Source organism: Astatotilapia calliptera, chromosome 18, assembly GCF_964374335.1.
Source record: "Astatotilapia calliptera chromosome 18, fAstCal68.1, whole genome shotgun sequence".
Classification (NCBI taxonomy): Eukaryota; Metazoa; Chordata; class Actinopteri; order Cichliformes; family Cichlidae; genus Astatotilapia; species Astatotilapia calliptera.
Window position 1 is genome coordinate 26848994 of NC_137439.1, and position 23324 is coordinate 26872317.

General features: G+C 41.2%; 3 protein-coding genes across 4 annotated transcripts in view; 1 reads left to right on the top strand and 2 right to left on the bottom strand.

Annotated features, from left to right (window-relative positions):
- Positions 1-7005, bottom strand: part of LOC113011313 (peroxiredoxin-6-like) — an 8416-nt gene extending 1411 nt beyond the window's left edge. The window contains exons 1-3 of one of the 2 annotated variants that reach the window (XM_080292319.1): positions 6866-7005; positions 6248-6379; positions 5509-5638 (exon numbers count right to left, since the gene is read on the bottom strand). In XM_080292319.1, coding sequence (XP_080148445.1) covers positions 5509-5638; positions 6248-6339 — 222 coding nt within the window. In that variant the 5' untranslated portion in view covers positions 6340-6379; positions 6866-7005. Of the gene's footprint in view, positions 1-5508; positions 5666-6247; positions 6380-6865 lie in introns of both variants that reach the window. The other variant, XM_026150797.2, reaches the window with a different exon arrangement.
- Positions 6474-10280, top strand: LOC113011312 (polyisoprenoid diphosphate/phosphate phosphohydrolase PLPP6-like). Its single transcript, XM_026150795.2, has 2 exons — positions 6474-7234; positions 9569-10280. Exons 1-2 carry the CDS (start codon positions 6856-6858, stop codon positions 9988-9990), a joined length of 801 nt encoding a protein of 266 aa, XP_026006580.2. The 5' UTR covers positions 6474-6855; the 3' UTR covers positions 9991-10280.
- A 3248-nt stretch (positions 10281-13528) lies between these two features.
- LOC113010955 (myocilin-like) lies at positions 13529-15806 on the bottom strand. Its single transcript, XM_026150256.2, has 3 exons — positions 15314-15806; positions 14739-14843; positions 13529-14641 (listed from the first exon to the last, which is right to left on the bottom strand). The coding sequence occupies exons 1-3, from the start codon at positions 15789-15791 to the stop codon at positions 13839-13841; spliced, it is 1386 nt and encodes a 461-aa protein (XP_026006041.1). The 5' UTR covers positions 15792-15806; the 3' UTR covers positions 13529-13838.
- Between the last annotated feature and the right edge of the window lie 7518 nt (positions 15807-23324).

A 23324-nucleotide genomic window follows, 5' to 3' on the forward strand; every position in this document is an offset into this window, starting at 1 on the left:
GGTAGGTGCACAGTTTTGCTAAACCAGAAAGCCCATCGTGAGTAAATTTTATCACTGCTCAGTGACAAAAATACTTATGAAGCAAGACCCAGAAAGTGGTTACAGGAAGAGGGTGATAGATTGTCTAGTTCAAACTGCTTCTGACAATCCTATTGACTGGACCTCATACCACAGGCTATACCCAGGGGAATCTACACCAAGTCTGTATGGTTTACCTTAGATACATAAACAGGGTGCACCTTTAAGACCGATTGTCTGTATGATCAACTCGATCACCTATAACATCTCAAAGTTTCTGGCTTCGATTCTCAACCAGAGGCAGCTCTGAACAACACATCCAGAACACCTTGGATTTGAATTGGGAGTTGGAGCAAATGAAGTATCTTGGAGTAAATATCACTAGAGAGCTCTCTAAAATATATCATGTAAATTTTAAACCTTTGTGTTATAAAATAAATGAGGATATTAAAAGATGGAACTTAATACCAATTTTGTTTTTTAAGTCACGTATTGATACAGTCAAAATGAATATTTTGCCTAGGATGCTTTATCTGTTCCTAACACTCCCAGTTGAAATAACTGATAAACAATTTCAGGAGTGGGATAAAATAATCTCTGTGGCAGGGGAAAAGCCCACGGATTAAGTACCAAACTATCCAGTTGGCTAAAGATAAAGGGTGGTTGGGGTTCCCATGTTTGAAAGATTACTATATTTCAGCTAAACTGAGGATCCTAGCATGTTGGTGCAATGTAGACTACCAAGCAAGATGGAAAGAAATAGAAACAGTTATCTCAAGAGATTTTCCGATTCAGGCAAGCTTATGGGACGTGACACTTATTAAAAAACAAATTAATAAAGGAAACCAATGGATTAACTTGCCTTTAAAACTCTGGTTACAGTTTCTTAATAAGAATGACTGGAATGAAGAGGCCAGGATCTTAAGATGGTGCGCTTATGATCTTGATTTTTTACCCAATAAGTTAGACCAGGGGTGGGCAATCTCAGTCCACGAGGGCCGGTGTCCCTGCAGGTTTTAGATGTGTCCTCGAACCAACACAGCTGATTTAAATGGCTAAATTAGCTCCTCAACATGTCCTGAAGTTCTCCAGAGGCCTGGTAACGAACTAATCATGTGATTCAGGTGTGTTGACCCAAGGTGAGAGCTAAAACCTGCAGGGACACCGGCCCTCGTGGACTGAGATTGCCCACCCCTGAGTTAGACGCAAGATATAAAAAAATGGGCAGGGCAAGGCTTAATGGCATATTGTATGTTTTATGATAAGGGAACTCTTAGGGATTTCCAATCAGTAAAAGATCAGTACCAGTTAAGCAATACGGATTTTTTCAGGTTTCTTCAAATCAGGCATCATCTACATAACTTTATACCTAAGTGAACAGATCTTTTCTCTCTTCCCGTTTTGAATATATTTGTCAAGGCTTACCATGCAGATCCTGGCCTCAAGGTGATTTCTAGATTGTACAAGGGTTTACAAGAGGTTAAGAAGTTGAACACTATCTACATTAAACAAAAATGGGAAAGGGAAACAAATACAGCAATTTCAAATGATATCTGGTATCAGCAGTGTGCCTTTCAGTGGAAAATTTCTAGTTCTAATATATGGAGATGTTTTGGTTGGAAGAGTCTCTGTAGGTTTTTTATTACACCTGCACAAAGTAAACACTATTCTAATCACTCTAGCTGTTGGAGAAACTGTGGGGCCCAAGGAATAAAACACTTCCACTTGTTTCGGTCTTGCCCATTGATCAACACTTTTTGGGTATCGATTCACTCTGAGTTACAGACCATTTTTAGTATGCAACTCCCCTTTAATTGGGATGAACTTTTGTCTGGATATTTATATTCAGTGAATGTAGATAAAATGTCCAAGCTGTTATATGGTATTCTGAGTCTGGCTGCCCGAAAGACTATTACTAAGAAATGGCTAAGTGTGAAAATTCCATCACTAAATGACTGGCATGAGACTGTTTATGGGTTGTTTAAAATGGAAAGAATTACCTTCTTTAACAGATTTCAATATGACATATTCATTGAGATTTGGGGTAAATGGAAACATTATGTGTCGTCAAGGAGACCCGATTTCGTTTGAATCTCTGTAATTCTGTATGCCATATTTTTGAACTGCTATGTGTATATATGTGTATGTCTGTATGTATGTATAGGCGTATATATATATATATATATATATATATATATATATATATATATATATATATATATATATATATCCAATATACATATATTGAACTACCAGAAGGCAACATTGCAGACATAGAGGACAGTTACAAGTACCTGGGGATCCCGCAGGCAAATGGGAACCATGAAGAGGCCGCTAGAAAGGCTGCAACCACCAAGTACCTGCAGAGGGTCAGGCAAGTCCTGAGGAGTCAGCTGAACGGTAAGAACAAGATCCGGGCCATCAACACGTACGCCCTGCCCGTGATCAGGTACCCTGCTGGGGTAATAGGCTGGCCAAAGGAGGAGATAGAAGCCACTGACATAAAGACAAGAAAGCTCCTTACCATGCATGGAGGGTTTCACCCCAAGTCCAGCACCCTGAGGCTGTACACTAAGCGGAAGGAAGGGGGCCGGGGACTGGTGAGTGTCAGCACCACAGTCCAGGATGAGACAACGAACATCCAAGAATACATTGGGAAGATGGCCCCAACTGACCGAGTGCTCAGTGAATACCTCAGGCAGCAGAAACCCAAGAAAGAGGAGGGAGACGAGGAACCATCATGGAAGGACAGGCCCCTGCACGGTATGTACCACCGGCAGATAGAGGAGGTGGCTGATATCCAGAAATCCTACCAGTGGCTGGACAAAGCTGGACTGAAAGACAGCACAGAGGCACTAATCATGGCAGCACAAGAACAAGCTCTGAGTACAAGATCCATAGAGGCTGGGGTCTATCACACCAGGCAAGACCCCAGGTGCAGGCTGTGTAAAGATGCCCCAGAGACAATCCAGCACATAACAGCAGGGTGCAAGATGCTAGCAGGCAAGGCATACATGGAACGCCATAACCAAGTGGCCGGCATAGTGTACAGGAACATCTGTGCCGAGTATAACCTGGAAGTCCCGAGGTCAAAATGGGAGATGCCCCCAAGGGTGGTGGAGAATGACCGAGCTAAGATCCTGTGGGACTTCCAGATACAGACGGACAAAATGGTGGTGGCTAACCAACCGGACATAGTGGTGGTAGACAAACAGAAGAAGACGGCCGTAGTGATCGATGTAGCGGTTCCGAATGACAGCAATATCAGGAAGAAGGAACACGAGAAGCTGGAGAAATACCAAGGGCTCAGAGAAGAGCTCGAGAGGATGTGGAGGGTGAAGGTAACGGTGGTCCCCGTGGTAATCGGAGCACTAGGTGCGGTGACTCCCAAGCTAGGCGAGTGGCTCCAGCAGATCCCGGGAACAACATCGGAGATCTCTGTCCAGAAGAGCGCAGTCCTGGGAACAGCTAAGATACTGCGCAGGACCCTCAAGCTCCCAGGCCTCTGGTAGAGGACCCGAGCTTGAAGGATAAACCGCCCGCAGGGGCGTGCTGGGTGTTTTTTTTTTATATATATATATATATATATATATGTAAGTGATTACAGGATGACACCAACCTCAGCAGCAGGACCACTCTCAGCACCGACCACGTGTGTTTGCTTTTGGAACTGTGTTTTAATTCCACCTATTTCACATATAAGAGTCAGTACTACAGGTAGAAACATGGGTGTGCCATGGGTTGCCCAGTTTCACCCATTGTGGCCAACTTTTACATGGAAGAAGTGGAAAATAGGGCTTTGTTATCCTACCCTGGAACACCACCAAGTCAGGGGTTCAGGCATGTTGATGACACCTTAAGATGTGCCACAATTCACTGATCACATTAACTCGGTGGACCAACACATCAAATTTACCAGGGAGGATAATAATAATAATACATTTTATTTAAGAAAGCGCCTTTCAAAACACTCAAGGACACTGTTCACAAGCAATTACAACAAACAAAAATTTACAAAAATATAAGGATAAAACATAGAGCAAATAAATAAAATAAATTAAAGTAGCAGGATGGAAAAGCTTATGTGGAATAGGCTGTTGTGAACAGGTGAGTTTTGAGTCTGGACTTAAAAAGGGGGAGGGAAGTGATGGGGGCAGAGCCCCATGGTGGCTAGCCAAGGGGAAGGGATGGAAACAGGAAGAAAGAGAAAGAGAGGAGGAGGATCTGAGACACCGAAAAGGAAAGGTGAAAAGGATATGAAGGATATGAAAAGTGGCAGGTTAGCCTTCTTAGACTGTGAGATTTCCATTAGTAATCAGGGACATTTAAAAGTTGATGTAAACCTACACATATGGATCAGTATTTAAGGTTTGACTCTCATCATCCACTGCAGCATAAACTGGGTGTCATCAGGACACTACAGCACGGAGCCAACACCATCCCCACAGACACAGCAGCCAGGGAAGCAGAAGAACATCGCATCAAGAAGGCCCTGAGTAAATGTGCGCAGTGGTCTTTGAACAGCGGTTGTTCACATAATAATCCTATTTTGCCACAGGAATGATGGTTGCTGATTATGTGCCTTGATGTTCTATTGTAGATATTCCACAGACATTATTAATGATTATTATTTCTATTAATCATTGTGATTGACAACTTTGGAGGCAGTATACAGTACTTAACCTTATACTTGGGAAGAGAAGTGATGCTCATTTCACAGCTGTTGCAAAGGCAACATGGTAGACTTTGAAGTGCAATATATATTTTTAAAAAGCATCAAATATTTGAAGCAGGAAGACAATTTCACACAAGGGGTTTTCAGGCTTTCTCAAAGATATATAGATTGATACTATATTGATCCCACAAGGGAAATGTAGTAGTTGTAACTGATGTAATCAAATTGAGTGCTAGCAGTAAAAAAAAGTTGCCACGGCTGAGATAGTCTCACTTTTAGCCTCTCTAAACACACAGCATTCATACACATCCCATAATCACAAGCCTCGTCCTTCTATAGATCCTCAATATGGTTCATACACCTTTCACCCCAGTTTTAAATTCACAGCTTGTGGTCGAAGCTTTATTTGTGTTGCAAATTCTTTCCGCACACACTATATATAGGAGTCAGGCCTGCACAGGCTCAATGTTCATTGTTCATTTGAGAAACCTGAGATTTTAATAGGAGTGAGGTTTTGAGTGAACCCAGAAGGATTCATTTATTTCAGCATGTTGTTGGAAAATCCTAAATACCCACATAGATTTAGCCCAGCATTAGTCCAGATATCTCGATGTCATTTGGCTTGCAAATCTCTTGTGGCTTGTTTAAAGAACTATGCTCAGCTGGGAAGTCAGAATGCTGAAATATCACCAAGCTTAGAGCACAGTTCACCAGCTAGCACCGACTTCCTGCTTTCTTTATGTGTTTTTCCAATACTTCTAAATACTTAAAGGTGTGCAGCAAATAAATAAATAAATAAAATGTAGTTACAACACCTTGGCCCAGCCGTGGTGATCCTCCAGGAAGTCCACTGATAGGGCGATCATTTTAACGTTGCGTTTACTGAACTCAGTGCTGAGTCTGGCAGCTCGGCCCAGCTCTGTGGTGCACACAGGAGTGTAGTCCCTGGGGTGGGAGAACAGGATTCCCCATCTGAAATGAGTCAGATTTACCACCATGCTCAGTTCGATCTCAGAAAAAAAGAGGCCTCATCCTGACCCAGTTTCCTCTCCGCATCAGTCTGCATTTCTTGATATTGTGTGTGTTACTGCTTGTTTCTGGGTTTCACAAAAGGACAACAGGATGTAAAACGAGTTTAGCAAAGTTGTCAAAAGTGATGGCAAAGTTGTTTTTCTCCACCTTGAGGTCAGCGGTCTGCACATAATCACTCAAAGGAGCGTTTTTTTCTCAGGTTTGACCTCAATTTCATTCGTTCAGCTTACAGATGCTCTCAATATCAGAAGACTTTCACTGTCTCACAAAGAGATGATTACTGATAGATGCACTAAGTGGTAAAGTGTTGTTTTAGACACACTTAGATCGCACTTAGACCACAATACCGTCATTACAGGTACAGTATGCAGATTTTAAAAATGCCACATGCAGTATTTCAAAGCAGAAGCGAAAAACCATGACAGGAACTACATCCCGCCCTCTCTCCCCGCTCTTAAGCGAATTCTCAATAAGTCTGTAAACCTGCAGCGTCAAAAATAAAAAGTCACAAAGTCTACTCACGAATCACCAAGAAATTCGTGGAGTTTAATTGTGCCGGTGGTGGTCTCTGCCTCGAAATCAGGAAACACGTCTCCGAGCAGCAGCCCCGGCATGCTGTGGCCGTGGAAGTGTTTAGTCCGGTGTGCAGTAGCTCTGGTGACAGCAGGTAGAGCAAAAATAAAGAAGAGGCGGAAACCACGCACGCACTGCCACAGCATGATAGACCCAATTTAGGTTCATAAAAAGCGCTGCGCTCTGAGCCTTTGGCGTAGTTGTGACACATTTTGCGCTCAGACCGGTGTCGTGAAGAGAATATAGACATTTATTATCATGAAATGTTTATTATGACACAACTAACAAAATAGTCAAACTTTACAGTCAAGGCGGGCTATCTGGTTCACAAGTGATAACGTGTTCGCTGGGTTTCCAAGTTTAAAGAAAAAGCCTAAAGCTCAACACCGGACCCGTTCAACGAGCACGGTTTTGTGGATTCATTCTTGTCACGTGACAAGAGCGGTCCCGTTCTAAACTGGTACCATTTATCCCCTGTAAACCGGGCAGGATGTTACGAGCTCATCAGGGGCCATAAAGGAGAGCGGATACACGACCTACGGCACTGTCCAACCAAAATGTCCTCACCAGGGTCCAGGCGGAATAGTTGCCGTGGAGCTGCGTGTGGAAGCCGGGCAACTTTTGAATACCAAGTCCGTCGCCGGAGCTCCAACTGTTCTTACTTTGCCTCTGGAGCGCAAACGGGAGACTTTTCAGTCAGTCTGAGTCAGCCGATATTTACTGTAACGCTCCGGTTTTTGCTGGCGATAGATCTATGGCTGTCCAAACGGCTCGGAGTGTGCGCCTGTGAGGGGTCTGCATGGGGCAGCATACGGCCCTTGGTCCGGCTGGTCGAGTTCTCCGGTCATGTCATCCCGTGGCTCATCGGCACCGTGTACACTCTTCTCCGTGGACGAAGTGTGGAGGAGCAAGAGATCATGCTGAATTTGGCATTGGGTAAGTATCATTACACCATTAGGATTTCTGTCTTTAATGAAACAAAAATATGTTCTGATTTAGTAAATAACACATCTCTAAGTCCACAGCCATCAACAGGCTCGATATTTACGTAAGAAGTGCTCCAAAGTCAAACTGACTTTAGCTGTCCGACGCTCTCGCAGCTTCATATTTATCACCACATTGCCGATAAGCCGGTGCGTTATTATGCACGTTTGTGCCATGGCCACAGTGGAACCCGTGGCATTCATAAGTGGCTCTCATGTTTGGTCAAAGCTAGATAACGTTAATAGCTCTTAATGTCCAGAGACCAAAATGAGTCCAACTAGTGCCAATTAATGCATTAGCAGGAGTAAATGGTGTCTGAGCGAGAAACAACTGCACGACAGCGATGGAAAGTTTTTCGTGGGAGCTGTCTGAGATGTGATCCACCGGTCATGGCTGATGATTTATTTGCACATGTAGATTATATTTGTGAACTTGCAGCCTTGAGTTCAAGCTCTGTGCTGCTATACTGTATTGTGTTGTGGTGAAATGCCAGAGCTATTTCTGGCCTGTAAAAGCCCAGGATGCCATGGAGATTTGGAGATAGTATATGATGTTAGACCAATCAGGTATTGACCTGGTCAAAGACCTTTAGAATTTTTTTTCTAGGTCAATAAATTGAGCTGGTTATATGCTTTTACTTCAGCCTTGCTCAGTTCCCCAAGGTGTTACATTAAGAGTTCAACATGTTTAAAATCTCAACTATTGGTTGATTCAACTGAAATAAAATTCCACTTGACTTCAAAATGTTTAGCAGAGTGCTAACTAAAGCTGCTAACCATGGTTCACTGCAAAATTTGACCTTTGCTATAATGATGTACTGAAAACATCTGAAGATGTTTGAAATACCTAGATCTCAGTTCTTTAAATATCTGAAAGCCCTCATGGACTATCAAAGATGTTCAAATGTAATTTATTAGCTCCTAAAGCTGCTGAGCTCGTTGAACTTTTGAACTTTGGGCGAGGCCATCAAGTATTTGTAGAGTATTCGCTGCGGATTCAAAACCTGTGTTAGGAAGCTTGAGAAAGTTTGAAATTTGATGATAAATGAGATGATGGGATAGGATATTTAGAGACATCAAAGGAATTGCAAGGGATGTAAAAGTATTACTTAGCCAATTTAATGTTATTAGTCATTTTTGTTGGACACAGTGCCGATCATGTAGATTTAGCTCACAAATCTAAATAATCTGCCAGGAATATTAATTAGAGTAGGGTCATTTACTCCAATTATGATCATGTAATAAATTCCAGGAATATTTTTTCAGGATTATGATAAGCATTAAGAAACAAGAATACAAACTGTGATCACAGCAGCAGACTGATTTTAGAGGATGTTAGGCTGAAGAGGTATCCTTGGTGTGAGAATAGACTGAAAAAATATCAATAGCTGCAGCATTTGGAAAAAAAATGTCTTGAAATAATTTGAAAACTGGACAATTATTCAAGAAAGCAGGGAAAATTTTTTACTTTTCCTCAGAGGACTCTTGACTTTAAGCCGCGAGGTGTGGAGCAATGTCAGTCGGCTGTTTCTCAGTATAAAAAATATATAAAACCTTATATAAGTTTTATATAAAACCTTAGTCTAGTAATTTTTTTTAATTAAAGAAGAAACTCAAACAAAGTCACCATGATTAAATATTAGATATAAGTTCAAGACAACTTTTCCACAGTATTTACATACTGCATGGTTACAGTAACACTGGTACTAGTAATCAAACCCTAAAAAGGCAGTCTCAGTTACCGGGGCAAGCTAACATAGGAAACCACATCATGAATTCACAAGCTAGTCGAAACACAGCCTAACTGAAATAATGATCACAGCACCAATAAAGCTTATGAAGCTAAACATTATCTTTACCACAAGTTTTTCTTTTGCAGAAATGCCCCATACTTGGCAATATCAAGTGCTCAATTAAGCAACTGCGTGCAACTCAGAATGGGGACAGAAAGTACAGCTAACTTAAGCGGGAAAACAAGTGTGTCAAAGCTGGTACAAATTAAGTTCAACACACTAAAGTAAAACTTTTGTTTGTCTTTACAGTGTAAATCTATAATTAACTGAAGCTTTAAATAAATGTATCAACAACTGAACAACTTCAGCTGCATTTTTTACTCATCTTTTCAGCTATTTAGTTCTTTTTCTAATATATTTTAAGGAAAATGTAATACTAATACTAATATTTAATAATAATAATAATTGTTATTATTGTAAACTAATATATATCTAATGCAATCTTGTTGTTATTTACATCCTCAACTTTAAAAACTACTCCTTCCTCCCCACAGCTCTGATTTTGGATTTGCTGCTTGTCAGACTTGTGAAGACTCTGGTCAGACGTCGCATGCCCACCCAGAACCGCTCGGAGATCCTCTCCACCTTCTTCGTGGAGCGCTATTCTTTTCCCTCCGGCCACGCTTCACGGGCGGCCATGTGCGCCCGGTTCTTCCTCGCCCAGCTGGTGGACACAGACTCCATGCGGCTCCTGGTGGTGGGGTGGGCTGCTTTGGTGAGCCTGTCCCGACTGCTGCTTGCAAGACACTATGTGACAGATGTGGGCTTTGGCTTGGCCATGGGCTACTGCCAGTACAGTCTGGTGGAAAGACTGTGGGTGACTTGGGACTGGTTGCAGGACGCGCTGCTCATTGGCCTGGGAGAGAGGCTGAACAGGGCTTACGATGGACTCTGGATGCTAGATGGGAACCATTAGGTCAGGTTTAGGTGTGTGTGCATGTAGGAAAATGTTGAACATGAGTGGGTAATTCTGAAATTCCTGATTATTGATGTTATTTTAGGATTCTTATATGTTTTAAAAAAATCTGTATCAGCGTTATGTGTTTGTCTTTGTGTTTACTTTTATTTTGAAGTAGAAGTATTAAATGTTTTACCTCCATTAAGCTGCTTGTTTGCACATCACTATTGATAATGCATGGACTTAATTTCACAAGCCTGAAACCAATGTTGAATTTATTTAATTAAATTTTCTATCTTAAAAAATTACATTTTTTTTGGAGTGTGTGTGAAAGTTTAAACTGTGGTATAAAAAAGAGACTTCCCCCTTGACACACTTCATGATGTGAGAATTTTTTCTGTGTTTGTTTTTCATGTGGCTTAGCCACAGTGTGTTTGTGTGAACATTGTTGTGGGGAAAGTCAACTCACACTCAACCAAGTTTCCATCAGCTGCTGCTGCTGAGTCTCCTGACTGTCATTGCACGGTAACACATTCCATCTCGTCTTACAGTGTTGATAAACTGCTGCCACCGCCTCCTTTTTAACACATCGAATACCACTTCCAAAGCAAGCAGTTGTTACAGAAATCATTACACTCGATACATGTGGGTTTGGAGTTAACATGTTGAACAGGTTAAGACAGCAGATGCGTGTGTAGCCTACATAAACAGCTGGAAAGTGTGACAAGTTGTGCTCAGGTTGTAAGTGGGAACGTGGGATATTTTCAAGCAAAGCTGCTCATTTTTATTGACTTTCAAATAATGCAGGTGAGCTGACGTGTGGGCGCGTGTCTGTTAGCGGTTTTATTACTCCAAGAAATGTGACAGAAGTAACCTCATCTCTTTCAGTTTCATCGTGTGAATACATATACTCATATTATTTAAACTTTTATCATCTAAATTTAAAGAACACAGTTGTGTTTAAATAGGAACAATTTTCTGAAGGCTTTCTGTAATTATAAAAGGAGGAGTACATTTATTGAATATACTGTGTATCTTAGAACCTCAATTCCAAAATAAGGTTGATATCCTGTAAATGTAAAATGTAACTAAAGCCAAAATACAAGGAAATTATATTTTAATTACAATACAGCATGGAAAACATATCAAAGGTTTACAAAGAGAAAATATATAATTACAAGAAGAATATTAGCTCATTTTGAATTTGATGGCTGCAACAAGCCTCAAAAAAGTTTTGCCAGAGCCATGTTTAGAGCTGTAAGACAAATCCCGTCTTCTTTTAAAAGCAGTACGTTTTTCTCTCGGAAAGTGAGGGGCCTGCCAAAGATGCCTCCTGGGTGAGGTGTTGGGAGCATGTCCCACTGGGAGGAGGCCCTGGGGCAGACCCATGACACGCTGGACAGATTACATCTCTTGGTTGGCCTGCTGGATAAGTTGGAGGAGGAGGCTGGGGAGAGGGAGTTCTGGGCTTCTATGCTTAGGCTGCTGACCCCGCAACCCGCCCCCCGGATAAGTGGAAGAAGATGGACAGATATTTTCTGATGATGCTTGAAATGTTTTCAGTTGGTGAAAGATCTGAAGTGCAGGCGAGTTCTGCACCCAGACTCTCCTACTATAAAGTTGTGCTATTGTAATAGCTGCAGTATGTGCATCAAGATTGTCTTGCTGAAACATGCAGGGCAATCTTGAAAATAAATTGGACTGGATGGAAGCATGTGTTGCTCTAAAACCTGCACTCAGTAATCATGCTGATGGGGCCTTTCCTGATGCGAAAGCTGCTAATTCCGCAGGGCTAATGCAACCCTTTTGAACTGAGCACTGATAATATGGTCCCCCTCGTCTTTGGGAGGACATGGCGTATGTTTTTCAAAAAGAATGTAAATTTTGGATTTGCCTAACCAGAGAACAGTTTTTCTCTTGGCCTCAATTCTTTCCTGGATTCAGAAAGGTTTCTTTGCACGACAGCTTTAACCTATGTTTGTGGATGGCACGGTGAATACGTTCACAGACAGTGAATGAGTTCATGCAATGGTTTCCATGACAGAATCATACTTTTTTAAATTCAGTGCAGACATTCAGAAATTCAGCAATGATATTCAGGCTTGTCCTTTGCACACAGTGCTTCCCAGAAACCTTTGATGACGTTATGTACTCTGAATGATTTCTTTGCAACTTTACACGGGAACATTCCTCTAAAATTGTTCTACAATTTGTAGATACAGTTTTTTGGTGATTGTCAACCTCTGCTCATATTTTCATCTAAGACGTTCTGCCTCTCTAAGATGCTATTTCTATGCCCAGTCATGTTGCCGACTTGTTGCCAATTAACCCAATTAACTGCAAAATGTTTCTCCAGCTGTTTCTTTTTAGTACCACCTTCTTTTCCATCCTTTTGTTGCCCAGTCCCAACTTTTTTGATGTTGTTGCCCTCAAATTGAAAATGGGCAATATTTCTATTTAATGAAAAATTATATTTTTCAGGAAGTAGCATAACAACGAGGAAGGATCTCTGAACCCACAGTCCAGCCCATCTAACAGTAGTATTAAGTATTAGAATGGACTAAGGTTGTCCTTATTTTATGACATAAGTTAACTTGGCTAATGCTGCCTGTAGATAAGCCTGTGGTTGAGGTTGTAGGTAATAAACAGCACATTAGCTTCCAAAGCTGAGCTTCTTTGCTGGTGCTGATTCTACGTGGCATGGTTTGTTTTTGTTTAATGAAGCCGTAACCATATTTTAATGAACGTGGGCGATGCCAGCTAATGCTATTTCTAGCTAGCTTGTTTATTTCATTAGGATGCTAACTTTGGCTAGCAAAAAGGAGCTTAAAATAAAAGGTCTGTGCTTTCTACTCCTTATATTTTCAAAACAGCTTGTTACATTAGGTTTAACGCATTTGAGGTAAGTTTTTATTTCGTGGTACTTTGCACCTTAAAACAGATTTGTGCCTAAATGAAGGGAACAATGAGACATAAAAGACAATCCTATTGGTTTAGCCATCACCAACGCTTACAGCATACAACGAAATGAAAGATGCACAAAGATAATTTATGCATAATCTAAAGCACTAAACTGTTCCTATATGGAATTGGTCTTGGTATTTCAGCATCAAGTTAGCAATAAAGAAGAGGAGCAAGTACAAAGGGAGTAACATGTTATTAAAGTGTCAGGTAATTTGAAATGTAACATTTCTATCAAGTGTAGCAGAGAATAATTTGGCTTTGAGCTTCATTCTTTGAATTCCACCTTTATGCTAACCAGGTCTAATTTAAAGTTATTCTGAAGAGTATGCTGTCATTGTAGAGGATGCAAATCAACCGAGATGGCTTGTGAAATGTTGGATTACGTCCTGCTCAATTCAGTTGTGTACATCTACAAAAAGCAGTAAATCTGAGAACCACAGCACAGTCAGCTCTAAATTTAGGTATTGTAACCACTGTAGTCTACTAACTTGCTCTTTGAGGCAGCTATAGTCAGCAGTTGGAACGCTGCAGTTTGTGGCTTTGGCAGCTGAGGACATGAGTGCTTGGTTGTGACTACATTTTCAAAATGCAATCCAGAAAACAAAAACTTTATTTCATAAATTCATATCTTAAATAAAAAATAACATTTGCAGATTACAATTCTGTTTCATGAGCCATCAGTAACAATATCACATAACCACACTGAACAGCTTTACTGTATGAATAGTTCTTTGTTTTTATGCCACTCCTTATTTATGATACTAATGCCACAGAAATACTGTAAAATTCAAAACACATTGATAGCACAGCCTTGACAGAGCACCTGAAATGATTATTTATTTCATCTCTATCACTTGTTGTTGCATCAGTCCTGCCAACAGCAGTCCTTCTCTGTGTCCTCTCTAGCTCCTGCCATGGCTGGCCCTGCCCAGTCTGATGTCATAGGTGACCATGTGGAAGTTGTCCCAGGCATACAGCTTCCTCTGAGCGTGGTTGTAGTCCACCATGCTGTTGTAACTGTACTTGTTTTTGAAGGGCACGGAGACAGCTTGTCCCACACCAGTGGCTGTATCAAACGCAAAGTTGATGGTGGTGTTGGGAACAGTGTAGCTAGCAACTGTGTACAAACGTCCACACACCATGAAAGCGTTGGCCACTGTGTTCTTCTTAATATTAGTCTCCCAGGTCTTTTTCACCTCCAAGCTCTCGGGGTTCAGCTGTGAAATTACAATTGCACCCCTTGCTTTACTTGTACTGTAGATGGCCCACAGACCCTGTTCATCCACTGCTAGGTCAATGTCAGTGTAGCCCCCCCAGGAATAAGGGTGCTGGCCATGGAAGCCGGCATGAGGCAGGTCCATGCGGGATGCCAGATATTCAGAAGCCAGGTCGTAGCGAATCAGTGTCCGACTGCGTCTTCGCTGATAGTAAAGGGAGCCTCGGTACACAGTTGCCCCTGTGCTCTCCACAGGCTCTGGCAAAACCAGCACCTTCATTGGGAAACCTCGGGAGAACTGATCCATGTCTTCATATGCAAAGAGGTGACGCACATCTCTTCTCACTGCATCAATACGCCACACAGTGTTGTTGGTGTACTGAGGGCCTTGAGGCTCTGGATCCTGCATCCACACACCATACTTCCCTGTGATACTGTCAGCTTTCCTGTGTGACACAGGATCTCCCACTGACACTAACTCTCCACAACCTGAGGGAAAAAAGCAAGTTACTTTAATTTAGACTCTAAATTTTAATTTGCTTAAAAGCTATAATGCTCGATTCCAACAACTCCAGTAAAACGCTACCTGTGAAGTTGTGACTTCCTTCATGGAAGACGTGGGATGCAGAGATCTCTGTCACTTCAGCTTTCATCTCCTGATATCCACTATTCCCAAAGTCATATGCGGGATCTGGGAGAGAAATACAAATTCTGAGCAAAACTCAAAAGTAACACTTTAACCTCAAAGTTGTAAGGTCCCTGTTTTTTCCTCAGAGTGCTTGATGCTCTAACCCTGAAAATAATCACACTTGTGTAAACATCAACATGAGTGACGAAGCCATAAAAAAAGACTGTGGTAAAAATTCCTATCCCCTTACTTAACTGGGGACAGTTAACTGCAGGCCAACCTGTCTCTGCCTCTTTAGACTTTTCAAAGCACGAGTCTACCACAGAAACATTTATTCTGAAAAAAACAAACAAACATTAGAGCTGGCAAAAATTGCATAAAATATGTTTCTTCACAGATTTTTTTTTTTTTTAAAAAAGCATTATTTTGAATTTTGTGGTTAAAAAAAATGTGTTCTTTTGTGATTGACAATCTTTTAACTAAGATAATTTTTTATTTGTGTGGTTTCCTGTTACCCCCTGACTGGTACATACCATTGGCTGGTCTGTTTTCATGCTGAGTGCCCACTGAGGTGAGCGTCTGCTGGCAGGGTTTCTGCCTGAGGCTTTCTGCCTCCTGGCTCAGCTCAGCCAACCTCCTCTGCAGCTCCTGGATCTGCCTGTTTAGACGCTCCTTATCCTGCTGCAGCTGGTTTCTTTCCCCAGTAACCTGGGAATAAGCTTCCTGGAGACCTTCTTCTCTATTAGCTCCAACCCCAGTTATGGTGCCTTTGTCTACTCCTGCTAGGAGACGGCTGACCAAAGCTTCGAGCAGGGTGAGCCTGGACAAGACTCCATCCATCTCGCGGTCGCTTCCAGGGCAGCTGGACTCTTGTGGACTGGCCACAGTAAAGGTGTAATGACAATGTCCAGAGGGGTCATTGGAGCGGTGGAGGGAGGCTCGATCTTGAGCCTGGGTTTGGATTGACAGAAGTAAGCCGGACAAACTAAAGAGGGACACTTGGAGCCACATTTCAGAGGACTGAATCTTGTGGTATGTGGGAGTTTGTAGATGCAGTTGTCTAACTTCTCTTGTTAAAAACCTAGACTCTTTTTTAGACTCTCTTTTGTTTTCTTAAGCTAGTCTCTTTTCGCCTGAGTGTCTGATATCCTGATAATGCTCTGAGTGTGGGTATTTATACAGTTAACTCAGAGAATGGGAGGGGACGAGGAGTGTGTCGGGAATGAAATAACCGGGGGTTGTGGGGTGCTTGTGTAAAAGGCCACGTGTTTCTTCTTTTTGCTCGTGGTGGTGGAGATGTGTGCAGAGACAGCAAAAACGATGTGAAAATCAGTGGAAAAATTTAATGTTTGTTTACTCCTGTGAAGAATTCTTTTAGTGTGTCTCAGCAGTCGGTATGTCTCTGCAGGTTGTTTTGACTGGAGAGCATCTCTTTATGTGTCTAGTGCGTGTCAGCTGCTGTGCTGTTTACTTCCTTTGAAACTGATAGTCTTTCTATTAAACCACTGTGTGATTAACCACAAATTCAGTTTATGGGCTCGGTGTGTGTGTACATTTGTGCTGAGAGGAAGTGTTTAGGATGCCAACATTCAGCAGCCAGGCTCGAAAGCAAGGCAAGCTGGTCCTTGAGAAGACCTCAGGGCAGACTGGAACTTATCTGTCCCAACTACAGCTGAGCAGGATGTCTGGCACAGGAGGCAGTCTGGAATGGAGACTAATCCAAACCCCATATTTTTTGCAAATGGCCGCAAATTACAGATAAATTATCAAGACAAAAGGAAGTAATCATTCACCTTTCAGGCTGGAAAAACACAGAACTTGCAGTAAGCAGTCTGGAGAGATGACGCTGAAATTGCTGGTTGTAGACACCAACCTTCTGATATATACATACAAAATTATGACACAATTTTCAAGAAGCATTACTCAACTTTCACATAACCTTAGAAGAAGAAGCATTGCAGAGATGCATGAACTTTTCAAAAGACCAGGGGGCCCAACAGTCTGAATAAGACAAAGTGTCTAAAAATGGAAGACATTTAAGACAATTGTTACTCTTACTCTTATACCAAAAACCCAACATGCAGTTCTGAAAAGGAAAAGGCAAAAAAGCAGTGACAGAGGTGATAAAGTCTTTCCCAATATAAAAAAAACTCTGCTTAAAAGAAAAATATGAAAATATGTTTCTCATGGCACCTGAAGACAGTGAAATCATCCCTTGAGCCCTGAGTGCCTCGCAATCAACAAATGAATTAAAATTGTTCATTCTGGAAAGGATTGTTTATTCTCAGTTGATGGACTATTTGAATGACTTTCAATTGTCGGAAATCTTTCAGTCCGGCTATAAGCCATTTCACAGTACAGAGACAGCCCTCGTAAAAGTTATGAATGACATTCTGATAGCGACAGACTGTGGTAAATATGCAGTGCTGGTCCTGTTGGACATGACTGCTGCATTTGACACAGTGGATCACGATTTGCTGATCTCCCGCTTACAGCACTGTGTGGGAATTTTTGGTTCGGCACTTGTGTGGTTTAAGTCCTATCTTTCAAATAGGACCTTTTGTGTTAAGTTGGGGTCCGCTTCATCCTCTGTGGCCCCTCTGCTTTGGGGTGTGCCTCAGGGATCTATTCTTGGGCCATTATTGTTTTCACTGTACCTTTTGCCTCTTGGTGCGATTTTCCGAAAACATAAAGTGTCATTCCATCTATATGCAGATGACTGCCAGCTTTATTTACCTTTTAGTCATTCTGATAGTCTCCCAAGTCGACCTCTGCTTGACTGCCTTAGCGATGTTAAAGCATGGATTGCAAAAAACCTTTTAAATTTTAATGATCCGAAGACAGAAGCGATCTTATTTGGCCCAAATCGTTTTTCTCACACTCCAGATGTTGATCTTGCAGCTTTGACTTCCCAACTAAAGAGTTCGATCACTTTCTGCACTTACCTTTGATGACCACGTAAACGGGGTGGTAAAATCAACATCCTATCACCTCAGACGTTTAACGAAGGTTAAGCGCTTTCTTTCCAAGCGTGACTTGGAAAGTGTTATTCATGCCTTTATTACTTCATGTTTAGATTATTGCAATTTTCTTTTAATGAGGGTTGGGCAGGGCACTTTGTCACGCTTGCAACTAGTGCAAAATGCTGCGGCATGATTTTTAACTGGCAGAGGGAAATTTGACCACATCACTCCGATTTTGGCCTCTCTACACCGGCTACCAATTGAATTTAGGATCCGTTTTAAAGTCCTTTTATTGGTTTTTAAATCTCTAAATGGTCTGGCACCTGTTTATTTGTCTGACTTGTTGAAGCCCCATGTCCCCACTCGTTCCCTTCGGTCAGCTGAGCAGTTGTTGCTTTCGGTCCCAAAGTCACGGCTGAAACTTAGAGGAGACCGAGCGTTCGCTGTTGCAGCGCCGATGCTTTGGAATAACCTTCCTCTCCATATTAGACAGGCTACATCAGTGCCAGTTTTAAGTCCTTATTAAAAACCTATTTTTATTCCCTGGCTTTTAACTCTGTGCGTAACTGACATTTTTATTAATTTTGTTGCTATGTCTGGTTTCTGCTGTCTATTATTATATTTATATTTCGTGCGTCTAATGATAATTTGGATATTTCGCTATGCATATTGGTCTACCAGGTGTGTTTTTAACCCTCTTGAGGCAGGCGTTGCCGATTTGCAACAGTTAAAAGCTAACAACCTGATTACCCCACATACATATTTTATGAGTTTTTTTTACTCAGAAGTACCACTGCAGGACTTGGTTGTGCATTAGCAACAAAAAGTTTAATTTGAGCCCGAGAGGGTTAAAGTGCTATATAAATAACTGATGATGAGCTGAAGCTTAGCAGAAGTTTGATGATGCAAAAAGAAATAACACAGTGCCCAAAAGTAAATCAACTACAGAATGGTTAAAACCCCCCAAAAGGGACCTCCCACCACATCTACAAGATGCTGAATTCAGATATGGTGGTTTCTGAAGCATGCACTCAAATGATTTCTCGTCGTGTTCACTAGTGCAAGTACTGCTGTCTGTGTATTTTTAGTTTACTCAGATTGTGTTTGTCTAAAAATGTGACTTATGTAAAACTCAGAATACGTTTTAAAATATATCAGAGCAGAAATCCTGATATATCCAGCATGTTCACAAGCTGTTGTAAGACAGTGCTGCCATGCAAGTTGCTCTTTGATGGTTTATATGGCAAAACTGTGTTGACTGTGTTTGCTTTCTAGTTTGAAGCCTCATTGGTACACCTACAGCATGTTCCAACTGTCTTCATGTGAGTACAGTGTACTTACTGTGAATGTGCAGAAATCATTTTCTGGTTTCTGAAGGATGTGGGCACAGTGCTAAGTGCGTCAGGGGTCAGTGACCTGTTAGGAATGTTTTTTCCAAGAATGTGGCCTGTCAGTGGTTAGCTGCAGTGCCTGCTGTTCTATCGCATCATTTATTTGTTGGTAGATAAAGTGCGTCTAATGCTAAACACTGGACCTTGCAGTTATGGTTATGTCGTTGCATGCGAAGACTTTAGCTAGCCACTGGCTGTTACAAAAACAACTTGATGATTGAAATCATGAAAAGATGACCGAGATAGTATTAACAGGCCATCAGATTACAGACTAACAGTTAACTATAGACTAATGTGCATTTGCAGCATGCCTATTGTACGGTAGCAGAGCATAAAAAATGGTCTTAAGCTTGGGATTCACACTGATTAAACTGCATGTCCTGGTTTTGAAAGTTCTGTCCTGAGGTGAAATTTTGGCTCATATACCTGGGAGAAACTGTGTCAGCTTTACAGTATTTTTGATGCCATCAAGGAAACCCTTGCTGCCAATGCCATAAAAATTCAGAAGCAAAAAAGAAATACAGGGTAAAGTAGTGTAAACTTCAAAGTAATACCAGTGTGACAGCTTTAAATTGCTAAAATCAACGGTCACATCTTTAGTGTTTCTTAGCTAAAGTGTTCCTTTATCTGAGTTTCCTTAGATTTTGGAGGAATGAGTTAAAAAAAATAATTAAGTAACAGTTCAGTAACAGTTGAAGTAACAGTTCACAGGTTGGCTTGTAACAATGCTGAAACTGAAACATCTGCAATATTAAGTTGCGTTTCCATCTTACCATACTGTGACACCCACGTGAAGCTGCTGATGAGCAGTTAAAGCATGCTGGTCTGGTGAAAGTTGGAATCGTTGTACATCGTTCATGTAACATAAACTGGAAATACATACATCAGAATAATGGAGTTTTGTTCGTGACACAATCATGATCACGTGATCAGGCCTGTGGTACAAACAGTTTGTTTTCCTGTTTTTATTTTTTACTTTTATTTGTTGTTAATACCAAATATTGAAGCACCAACAAATGCCGTGGCCCCAGCGTCAATGTATTAACCAAACTATGATTTTGGAGAACTGTTACACCCCTAATATCCACTGTCTGAAATATAAAAGTATATTTTAAGTGAACGAGTGATACTTCATTGTGGATATTATGTGCAAACAGGGCATGCACACTGAAAGTTAAAGTGTATATATATATATGTATATATATATGCATACATTTTAATTTCATCTTCAGCAGTTAAATGTTTTACATACACTCAAGTTTTACAAACAGTTAACTAGGCTTTTCTTGCTCCAAAGCACATTGATATACACTCACAGGGAGCTACGCTGGTGTGGTGCTGTTAATTACAAGGTTTCCACAAGAGAAGATTTGCCTTAGAAATCCTTGTTATAACTGCAAAATTTTATTTTCAGACAGATAAATTCAAAAACTTTACTGAGATCAACAATAGCTAGTTGTCATTAGTTGTCTCAGAACTCAGAAATCCTTGCTATAATGCTTTGAAAACAGCTGCTGTATGCGTGTTTAGCCAGAAAGGACCAGAAAGAAAGCATGCATAACCAAAGTGCATATTACAGTTTATGTTATTCATGCATCGCTTTCTTCAGATTGCTATAACCCAGCTCACAGATGTTATGTCATCTCCACAACACTCCCCTTTGAAACATATCCCCACAGTTACGACTATAGGTCATAAGTTTGCATTATGAATTGGTAGCATTTCATTTCTCCTCTACTTTCATTTGGATATTTCACTAATTGCTTCCACAATTGTTGCAAAATATTGTTTATGATTAATAAATAAAGAACCTGTTTTTTCAGCAATAGAGACTTGAAATGCACATCTGTATTTAGTTCCACAAGATCAATTTGCTGTTACTCTTTTTGTACTGTGGAAAGTCACCAGTATTCCACAGTGTCCACTGCTGAGGTGTGTTTTTCTTATGTAACATAATGACTCAAGCATCCTGTACAAAGCGAGCGCCAGCTCCTTGGTTGTCCTCAAAGAGAAGAGAGGATCACATGGAATACGTAACTTTTTCCACAGGTTTGTAAGTTTTTTATGGCCCACTATCCTTTACAACATTGCTTCAATTCATTGAGGATTGTGGACACCCTCTTAAGGCCTTTCCACAGCATTTCAATCAGGTTGAAGGTTTGAACTTTGTCTGGACCACTGCAGTCACCTGATACTTTTTTGGGTCATTCTGTTGTAGATTTGCTTCTGTGTTTGTGATTATTGACCTGCTGCATGACCTAATTTGGGCCAAAGTTTAGCTGTCAGGCTTCAGGTTTGACTTTAGAATATTTTGGTATACAGACGAGTCCATGTTCAACTCAGTGACTGCAAGATGCCCAGGTCCTGTGCCTGCAAAGCAAGTCGTCACCCCTCCCTCTTTTTGGAGGGGTTGTTTGTGCTGATTTGCTAAATTTGTTTTTTGCTAAATGCAGCGATGGACATTACGGCAGAACATCTCCACTTTGGTCTTGACTGTCTAGTTTCAGAAGTCTTGTGGTTTATTCAAGTGCAGCTTTGTAGCCATGCTGTGATGTTCTCTTTACAGGAGAGGACAGGATTTCTTCCAGGAACCCTGTCAAACAAGTCAAACTTAGCCAGTGTTTATTTAATTGTACTGTCATGAACATTGAACATGCTTTTTATTCAGTTTCTGACCATATGATGAATTTCCTGGGATCTATCTCACTGTAGAATGATGCACTTTCTGGCAATCGAGTGCTCCAGAACAGCAAACTGCCAAAACTGCTTTTATTGAGGTGCTCACACTTCCTGATGATCAGCTCATAAAGTGCATTTAAGTAGCAGCACTTGGCTGATACTTACTTACCTTCTTAAATAGTAAGGGGGGACTTTTTGACACACTGCATGTCGACTTAGTTTTTGTTAAATAAATGACAACACAGTACAATATGCCATGCATTGTTGTTTATCTGAGGGTGTATTTACCAAATTTTAGGAGCTGATATAAGAAGATATAATTATAATATGTTTAGCTTCACTTAGGAAACAGCTAGTGTAATTCTGTCCATAAATAACAACATAAAAACTCCCCCCTTCAGCTCCACCAACACTGACTGAAGTGCACATCCTGTTTTTAATCTGCATAACTAAAGTGAGAATGACAGTTTTACAGCTGATATGTGCAGGACTGTGTTCCTCTCAGATGTGCAGACTGTTCTTACAAAAATGTTATCAGCTTTTCCATTGAATAAGAATCGAAAATGTAGATGAATAAAAAAAAAAGAGCAATGAAAATCAGATGGAAAAGTTAGTAGTTAAGACCCATTGAAAATGCAATCCCAGAATCCTTTGGCATTCAGCAGGATTTCCATTATTCAACTTTGAGGGGACGGTTTAAGGGCTGTATTTGTTTGAACATGAATTATATAATATTATGCAACAGGGGGAAAAAGGGGGAGTAATGATGGGGCTGATGACATTAGCATGACACAAGAAGAAAGAGAGAAAAAAAAGAAGAGAAACGAATGTCAAAAGGCAGGGAAAATAAAATACACTCCATCAGACTCTAATGTGCAGTTTGAATATCGAGTTCTGCGAGCGGGAAAGCTTGAAAACAAATTACCGGTACGGGCCTGCTTTTCTCGCACGGCACCAAAACAAAGATGCATCACTTTTCCAGTGGTCGCTGAAAAGCAAATCGAGAAACACCCACACAGAGCTTTCATTGGCTCTGCATAGTTGCACTCACAGGTGTGAAGTGTTGCACAATGTGCGTTTACATGGGAAGCTGTCTTCGTTTGGCTCGCTGACTTACAGTGTAAAGCAGACATAAAGCAAGCAGTCGCCCGAGGGCTGGTGAGTGCTCCGTGGTTTAACACCTGCAACCTCCCCCCTCATTGTGTCGGGCACATTTGAACAAAGTGCCTCAGTGCTTTGACTGCAACTGTGACTGGAAACGCGAGCTTCGGAGAGGAAAGTGAGAAAGTCTGGACACTTCACACGTGGTGCGATCCAAGCTCAAATGACTCAAGCATATTTGACTTGTTGCAAGCATTGCTGGGGTATGATTAAAAACTGCAGTTCTGCACTTTGGGGTTCACGGCACAGATCCAAGGGGGAAGTCACCGTGAGGTGTTTTTAAGAAAAGCATTACAAATGTCTTGCTGTCTGCTATGAATGTGAGGATATAATCACAGTGGACCGCGTGC

What these genes read in the sequence shown, in the direction of transcription:
- LOC113011312 (XM_026150795.2), top strand. Translation starts at nt 6,856, where the DNA reads ATGTCCTCACCAGGGTCCAGGCGGAATAGTTGCCGTGGAGCTGCGTGT. An exon ending in CATGCTGAATTTGGCATTGG is followed by an intron (nt 7,235 to 9,568) that starts GTAAGTATCATT and finishes TCCTCCCCACAG; the next exon opens with CTCTGATTTTGGATTTGCTG.
- LOC113010955 (XM_026150256.2), bottom strand. Translation starts at nt 15,791, where the DNA reads ATGTGGCTCCAAGTGTCCCTCTTTAGTTTGTCCGGCTTACTTCTGTCA. An exon ending in TGAAAACAGACCAGCCAATG is followed by an intron (nt 14,844 to 15,313) that starts GTATGTACCAGT and finishes TTTCTCTCCCAG; the next exon opens with ATCCCGCATATGACTTTGGG. An exon ending in AGGAAGTCACAACTTCACAG is followed by an intron (nt 14,642 to 14,738) that starts GTAGCGTTTTAC and finishes TTTTTCCCTCAG; the next exon opens with GTTGTGGAGAGTTAGTGTCA.